The following is an 8601-nucleotide window of genomic DNA, read 5'->3' on the forward strand; positions in this document are numbered from 1 at the left end:
CGTGTGCTTGTTGTATTAATATAGCGGGCCCAAGCCTGTTTCGAGAGCTTGCCTTTTTTTTCCACTATCGTCGAGCCAGAGAAAACGGAGCTACTGGCCTGCGGCCACGCCATCCATTTGGCGAAGGAGATGAACGTCGAGAAGCTCTTCCTGGAGAACGACTCCCAGACTGCGGCGAACATGATCATGGCGGAGACAAGAGATCTTTCGGCTCGTGGGCATGTGGTACATGAAATAAAGACTCTGCTCCAAGTTTTTGGAGAGGTTCAAGTCGGTTGGGTGCGCCGTTCCACTAATGGTGTTGGGTATATTCCAGCTAGGGAAGGTTGCATGAATAAGTTGTGTAAGACATGGTTTCGAATGCCACCCCACAGTGTTAGGTGGGTGGTGAACTCAAAGTTTTTCCGTGATCTAATAAAATGCAACAAGTTCCCACTAAAAAACCACCCTGGGGAGAGATTTATCCAGTTTTACACACGCCCTAAATATCCGGTTTGGGAGTGTGGATGGGATTTGATTCGAATTGCCACATTTCGGGGTGGGGGTTATACTTTTCTCAAAAAGGTTCATGCATTTAAAAAAATCAAAAAATCATGAATTTAAAAAGTCCCAGATTTAGAAAATGGTCAAAAACCATTAAAGAAAAATCATGAATTTTATAAATGCTTGCGAATTTGAAATTAGCCCATTAATTTTTTTATAAAAAAAATGAATTAGAAATTAATTCATGGAGTTAAATAATATTAACTAATTTGAATAAAAATCAAGAATTTTAGAAATATTCACAAATTTGAAAATAATCATAATTTAGAAATAACTCACAAATTTTAAAAATGATCACGAGTTTTAAAATTTCAAAATTTAGAAAAAATGTTCATGGATTCTTACAAATCATAACGACTTTAAAACAAGTTCACGAATTTTAAATGGTTCGCTAATTAAAAATTAGAAATTAAAAGAAAAAAAAGGAAAATGAAAAACATAAAGAAAATACCGAAGAAAACCTGGCTCAAAACTCCCGAGGAACGGAACGCCCCTAAAACCAGTGAGGGGAAAGAACTAAATTTTATTTTATTTTTGAGAAAAGTGAGGGGAATGAACTAATGGGACGGGTACCGTTAATCGGCCAGGTATAAGGTACTGTAGATGCTACCGGAGTCACCTTTTGAAAACCTTCTGGAAGGTTACAATCTGGTTTTTATTTTGTGGGTTTTCTTTTATTATTATTATTTTCAAACATTCTGAAATTTGAAGATTTGTTTGGAATTTAAAAAATCTTCAGAAATTTTCATAAATGGTTTGGACTTTTGCAAATGTTCATAAATTTCAAAAATTGTTCCAAAATAAGAGATAGTTCAGAAACTTCAAAAACTAAAGTTGGAAATCTCAAATTATGTTCGTAAAATTCGAAAATGTTCGAAAAGAACTCTTGGAAAATAAAATAAATCGTGCTTTTGAGAAACCGATCTGAAAAACCCCGCTACATTACCATATCGCTATAGTGGCTACAGGATCAACATATAAATTAATACATACTCATCCTGTATGTGTATACTGACATACACTATACTGCATGCAACTGTATACATGCATTTGTGTTTATACGAACGCTCGGTCTCGTGCACACGCACACGCCGGCCGGTTCATGTGACGCGACGTAACTACGACAGGGCTCTGAAGGCATGCACGCAGTGTGCCAGTGTGAGTCGATCGGCCATCGCACGTAGTACGTACGTCTACAAGAATCACCACTCCTGGATAGATCAGATGATTCGCTAGTAGTGCCTATCTCTCGAGGTCGCTACAGTGCATTATTAATGTACCGGCCTAGTCCGGGGTGCCCCGGGTCAATTTTTTTGATTTTCTCTATGATTTCCTCTGGATCGACAATCCAAGACCTCAGAACAATCTAGCTCATTTTCGTGATTTTCCCTATGATTTCCTCTGCATCGACAATCCAAGACCTCAAAACAATCTAGCTCGTTATATCAATTGTTCAAACAGATTGCTCTACTAAACGCTCTTATATTTCTTTATTGCGGAGTACCAAGCAATCACATCTGATCTATCGAAGACCAAGCAATTACATAGACCAAGCAGATAGATCGATATGCACCTTGAATTATTCTAACACAATACATGGACATAGACATAGCTTTGGAAAAAGACCCATCTCTCCAAAAGCTAATGATCAAAATGTACTACTAGTAGATAATACTGGTCAGACATAAATATCCCGAGAACAACACCACAACATAAACGATTTGATCAACACTTGAAGTTTGTGTCTTGTTGATTCATCTTGGCATCAAATCAGTAGCATTCTAACAAAACTGGGACAGGTAGAACTGAAAAAAGAGCCAAATCTTCATGATGTGCCTTGCTCCTGTATAAGAATTGAAAAAGGAGCCTCATTTTGCACATATGAATATATACAATAGTTGAAAGGGCTTTCAAAGAAATAAACTACTTGCGTGTTCTTCAACCTTTTTCAGAATCAGCAAAGAATGAAAGAAGGTAAAGAAACAACAAAAACAATGTTCCTATTTCACAACCTATACTGCAGTAAAAAGAGACATGCGCAGCAACGCATGTCCACTACTGGCAAAAATTTAGGCCATCTTAAAATGGGCACGACCAACACACAAGAAAGTGCAGATGCAGTGCTGCTGGCTTGTGGTTTTGCTGAGAAGGTGCAGGACACTTGTAGTTCATTTAAAAAACGACTGGATTAGTGCTTGCAAAACAAACATTTACATGTTCAATATCAGTGTTTGATTCACCCATCTAAATTATTCATGCCCTACATAGAAAATGTCCTTCAGAAGAACATGAACTGCTGCTCCTGCTCTAACTGGCAAAACTTACGAGAAGGGCTGCATAGTTACATAAATACAGAGACATCACAAGAACCAAAGAATTTCAGCAAGCATGACAAATAATTTCTGTGTGCAGACATGACAAATAATTTCTGCAAATCTAACCCAAACAAATAATTTCTGCATGCCACTAGACAGCTCAATCACAACGACGAACCATCCGTACATTGGGTCGAGTTAAATACTCAAATCATCCTACCAACTCAAACAACAGAAATTGCAAGCATCCATGATTTTGGTTTGAGTTGACGAAATTGAAGAACCTAAATCTCTTTGCAAAAAAATCTGGTGAATTCCATTCTGCACAACGTCACAAGAGGAGGCAAACAACCGTGTTGAAAGGCTAATTAACCAGAGGGACATCGCTGGTGAACTAATCCAAGAACCCAAGATACTTTGGTGAACTATTACCTTGGAGAGAAGCCCCACATCAACCAGAAGAAGAGGGTTGTCGGGGCAAGCATCCAAACGAGCTGGCCATGACCTGGCGCCCGCGGTGGAGGGGCCGACGCTCGGAGGTGGCTTAAGTCCCCGGAGAGTGGAGATTGGGGAAGGAAGTGGGCCGCAGTGTAAACCTTACGTCCGTCTCTGATCACCATGTGGCCCACGGTGGGGACAACAATGACAGCGGTCGAGCTCCCCCATCGCTTAACTTCTTTCGCCCTCTTGTTTCTCTTCTTCAAATTTTAATGGGGGCCTCCTAAGGTGCATAATATTTCTGGGAGAGTTAGTTAAAAAAAATCAGTGCAAACACAGCAAAAACTGGTGGAAAACGGCCAACCAAATGCTTTTACAAAGATCAGACCTTTTTTCCAGGTCTGTATTTTACCAGGGTATTCAGCCCAATCTGGTGAACCAAGCAGTGCTTTATGCATCAGTTTATTCATCTAGTGGAAGCAGCTAAGAAAATATGTGATTACCAATAGTAAGCGGCAAGAAGTAAATGGAATGACATAACATATCTAAGGAACTGAGCATAAGTTACAGCCATGTTACTTTCACTGCTGCTGCTGGAACCTCTAAATAGTAATGAAATGGGAAAGAACAGACAGTTCCAAAGGGAAAGAACAGACAGTTACATTCCTCCAGGAAGTGCTGCTACTCCCTTGGTTTATTTGCTTCCTTTCTAAGTTCACCTTAGAAGACACACACGATGTTATCCCTGACGAAGTTGTAGAATATGGACTTGTGTTTGACCATCTGCAGTGTTTTGTCGCTGGGCACCACCTCCACACCAGAAATCACAGCACCCATCTCAGTTGGGTGGCCCGTGTCTTCGTCCTCTCCAAACTCAAAGATTTTGGTAATGCAAAACCTCCCAGCTCCCAAGTACACAAAGCTGCAATCTAGCAACACCCAATCCTCAGGCAGATCGAGGTCTTGCCAATTGTACAGCAAAGACGGAGCCTTGTCCGGGTGAATAGATGACAGGTCAATTGCGCAGAAGTGATTGGGACTAGAATTGCAGATGCCAAACCAAAGGTTGCCGAGCTCCAGTACATGTTCAGCACGGTTAAAGAAGGGCAGCGTCCAGCGTCCAGCCTTAAACCACTTGCGGGTGACCGTGTTGAAGCAGTGGGTGCCCATGGCACTTCCTTTGGGAGATGAGGCAAGAAAAATTGGATCACCGTCAATGTGAAGCAGCGTATGGCACTTGACAAGGGAAACGTCAACATAGTCGATCGGTGATGGGAGCCGGTGCCAATTCCAGCCTTCCATCTTCTCGCAACTGGAAGGGTCGCTGTACTTGAGGACCTCGAAGTTGCAGGGATTGCGACTCACAGGGAACTTGTTCATAACGTACAAGGCATCAGCTTGCTCGGGGTCGAGGGCTTCGGGATTAGTGATGGAGAAGCAGATGGGGTTATCCCCCTTGGGGCTGTTGAGGCATGGAACTGGCTGGGAGGAGCCAGCGTCAATGTCATACAAGAAGGAGCGACCCGATGCATCCAGGCAGAGGATCTTGCTAGAACCACCGCTGCTTCGTTCGTAGAAGGGCAAGAAATCGAGCTTCGTGCCGTCTGAGCTGGATCTCTCGAATCTGAGCATGGCCGGAGGCATCCGCGACATGATCTCCATCCATGGCGGCACCACGGCTGATGATGGCAGCGCCATATTGAAATTCTCTTTTTGCTGTGATGTTGCTGGTGCTTGTGCTTCCGCCGTGGATCGGTAGAAGAGTTGCTCCTCCGCCTTGATGCGACTCACCGTATACAAACTGCTGCTTCTGCCATACTTTTGCATCACCACATTCACGAATTGCCGCACCTTCATTTTAATTCTCCCCGCTCCGACAAAAAAAGAGACCACCAGTTTTTTATCTTCTTCCTACGTTATAAAAGACAATTAGATGATGAATGATACCCAGGAGATCAGGCACTTCCATGAAAAGCAAAAGACGAACGGGGAAGAGCAATACCTGCGGCAGACAGAGTCGATTCCGCCGGCGGAGGCGGAGGCGGCGGCGGCGGCGGCTGCAAACAGGGATTGGGTGCGGAATCGAGGTTTTCTTGCTGTCTTACCCTTTCCTTCCCCACCACTTATACAGATCGACTGCTGGATAAACCATGGGCTGGCCGGGCCATCTCAGTCAGTGTGGCGCGCGTCTTGGTCCGGCCCATCTCAAGTTTCAGCCTTTTTTTACGGTTTTCTCGTTTACTTTTCTTTTCTACCTTTTCAGTTTCTGTTCCGTTTTTTTTTTCCTTTTTTACAGTTTTCTTGAATTTTAAATTTTACAATATAATTTTTTATATTGATTTTTTACAGTTTTATTAAATTTTGTATTTTTTGCAATTTTCTGTTCTGTTTTCCGGCCCATCAAGCTCTGGTTGTCCCGGGCTTGTTTGGGCGTGCCGACGTCGTCGTGGTCGTCCATGTACCCTACCCGGAACCCTCTTCCCCTCCGGCAATTGCTCGTGGGACACGGCCAAGCACTGTCGCCCTTAGGACAGTGAGGCACTGTTGCCCAACCGTGTCCATGATAACCCACAAGTATAGGGGATTGCAACAATTTTCAAGGGTAGAGTATTCAACCCAAATTTATTGATTCGACACAGGAGGAGTCAAAGAATATTTGTAATATTAGCAGTTGAGTTATCAATTCAACCACACCTGAAAGGCTTAATATCCAGCAAACTATTTAGTAGCAAAGTAGTATGATAGTAATGGTAACGGTAGCAAAAGTAACAATAGCAATTTTGTAGTGATTGTAACAGCAGCAACAGCAAAAGTAACTTAGCAGAGATCAATATGTGAAAAACTCGTAGGCATTGGATCAGTCATGGGTAATTATGTTAGATGGCATTCATCATGCAACAGTCATAGAACTAGCTCAAATTCATCAATATAATATAGGCATGTATTTCGTATATATTGACACGTGCTTATGGAAAAGAACTTGCATGACATCTTTTGTCCTACCCTCCTGTGGCAGCGGGGTCCATAAGGAAACTAACGGATATTAAGGCCTCCTTTTAATAGAGAAGCGGAACAAAGCATTAGCACTTAGTGAATACATGAACTCCTCAAACTATGGTAATCACCGAAAAGAATCTCAATTATTGTCACCTTGGGGTATGCGGATCATAAACCGTAATAGGTGCATATAACTTGGAAGATAGGATCAAGAACACATATATATTCATGAAAACATAATAGGTTCAGATCTGAAATCATGGCACTCGGGTCCTAGTGACAAGCATTAAGCATAGCAAAGTCATAGCAACATCAATCTCGAAACATAGTGGATACTAGGGATCAAGCCCTAACAAAACTAACTTGATTACATGATAAATCTCATCCAACCCATCACCATCTAGCAAGCCTACGATGGAATTACTCACTCTCGGCAGTGAGCATCATGAAATTGGTGATGGAGGAAGGTTGATGATGACAACGGCGTCGATTCCACCCTCCGGAGCCCCAAACGGACTCCAGATCAGCCCTCCTGATGAAAATCAGGAGGTGGCGGCAGCTCCGTATCGTAAAATGCGATGAATCCTTCTCTCTGATTTTTTTCTTGGCAAAAAGGAATATATGAAGTCGGAGTTAGGGTTCCAGGGGCCCACAAGCCTGGGAGATGCGCCCTCGGGGATAGGCGCCCCCCTGAGCTTGTGGCTCTTGGGTGGTCGCCCCTCTGGTATCTTTTTCCACCAGTATTTTTTATACTTTTCAAAAATATTCTCCGTAATTTTTCAGGTCAATCCGAGAATTTTGATTTCTGCACAAAAACAACACCATGACAATTCTACTGAAAACAGCGTCAGTCCGGGTTAGTTTCATTCAAATCATGCAAATTAGAATCCAAAACAAGAGCAAAAGTGTTTGGAAAAGTAGATATTGTTGGGAAACGTTGCATGGAAAAACAAAAAAAAATCTACGCGCATGTAAGATCTATCCATGGAGATAATTAGCAACGAGAGGCGGAGAGTGTGTCTACGTACCCTCGTAGACCGTAAGTGGAAGCGTTTCACAACGCGGTTGATGTAACCGGACTTTCTTCGCGCTCCAACCGATCTAGTACCGAACGCACGACACCTCCGCGTTCTGCACACGTTCAGCTCGGTGACGTCCTCCGCCTTCTTGATCCAGCAAGACGACGAGGTAGTAGATGAGTTCCGGCAGCACAACGGCGTGGTGACGGTGGTGGTGATGTGATCTCTGCAGAGCTTCGCCTAAGCACTACGAAAAAATGACCGAGGGAGTAAACGGTGGACGGGGGCGTTGTGTCCTTGTGTGGCGCCCCCTCCCCACATATATATATATATATATATATATATATATATATATGTGTGTGTGTGTGTGTGTGTGTGTGTGTGTGTGTGTGTGGGAGGGGAGGGGAGGCAACTAGGCGCACCCTAGGGCTTGGCCGCCGGCCCCTAGGGCCCCTGCCTTGCCCTGCGCCCCCTTCCTTGTATCAACTAGGGGGGGGGAGGGAAGGAAGGGGGAGTCCTACACCACACTTTCCTTTCCCTCCCGTCTTTCCTTCTCCTCCTCATAGGGTCGGCCTCCATAGGGGTGCATCAGCCCCTTGTGGGTTGGTGTGTTCCCTCACTTGGCCCATAAGGCCTGCTACTTCTTGAGTTTGCGTTGGTTTTTCCCTTGAAGAGGATCAAACAACGTGCACCCAACGCGATAAAGGGGTTGTCAATCCCTTCACAATCACTTGCAAAAGTGATATCTGATAGAGATAGATGAAACTAAACAAAAGATAAAGTAAATGTTTTTGGGTTTTTTGGTTTATAGATCGAAAAGTAAAAGATTGCAAAATAGTAGATCGGAAACTTATATGATGGAAAATAGACCCGGGGCCATAGGGTTCACAAGAGGCTTCTCTCAAGATAGCAAATAATACGGTGGGTGAACAAATTACTGTCGAACAATTGATAGAAAAGCGCAAAGTTATGACGATATCCAAGACAATGATTATGAAATATAGGCATTACGTCCGTGTCAAGTAGACCGAAACGATTATGCATCTACTACTGTTACTCCACACATCGACCGACTCCTGCCTGCATCTAGAGTATTAAGTTCATGAAGAATAGAGTAACGCATTAAGTAAGATGACATGATGTAGAGGAATAAACTCAAGCAATATGATGTAAACCCCATCTTTTTATCCTCGATAGCAACAATACGTGCCTCGCTACCCCTACTTTGTCACTGGGTGAGGACACCGCAAGATTGAACCCAAAGCTAAGCACTTCTCCCATGGCAAGAA

General features: G+C 43.2%; 1 protein-coding gene across 1 annotated transcript; it reads right to left on the bottom strand.

Annotated features, from left to right (window-relative positions):
• Positions 1-3772: 3772 nt before the first annotated feature.
• On the bottom strand, positions 3773-5388 carry LOC109754951 (uncharacterized). The gene is made up of 2 exons (XM_020313840.4): positions 5299-5388; positions 3773-5207 (listed from the first exon to the last, which is right to left on the bottom strand). The coding sequence occupies exon 2, from the start codon at positions 5151-5153 to the stop codon at positions 4017-4019; it is 1137 nt and encodes a 378-aa protein (XP_020169429.1). The 5' UTR covers positions 5154-5207; positions 5299-5388; the 3' UTR covers positions 3773-4016.
• Positions 5389-8601: the final 3213 nt, after the last annotated feature.

This window comes from Aegilops tauschii, chromosome 2 (genome assembly GCF_002575655.3).
Source record: "Aegilops tauschii subsp. strangulata cultivar AL8/78 chromosome 2, Aet v6.0, whole genome shotgun sequence".
In the NCBI taxonomy this organism is placed as follows: domain Eukaryota; kingdom Viridiplantae; phylum Streptophyta; class Magnoliopsida; order Poales; family Poaceae; genus Aegilops; species Aegilops tauschii.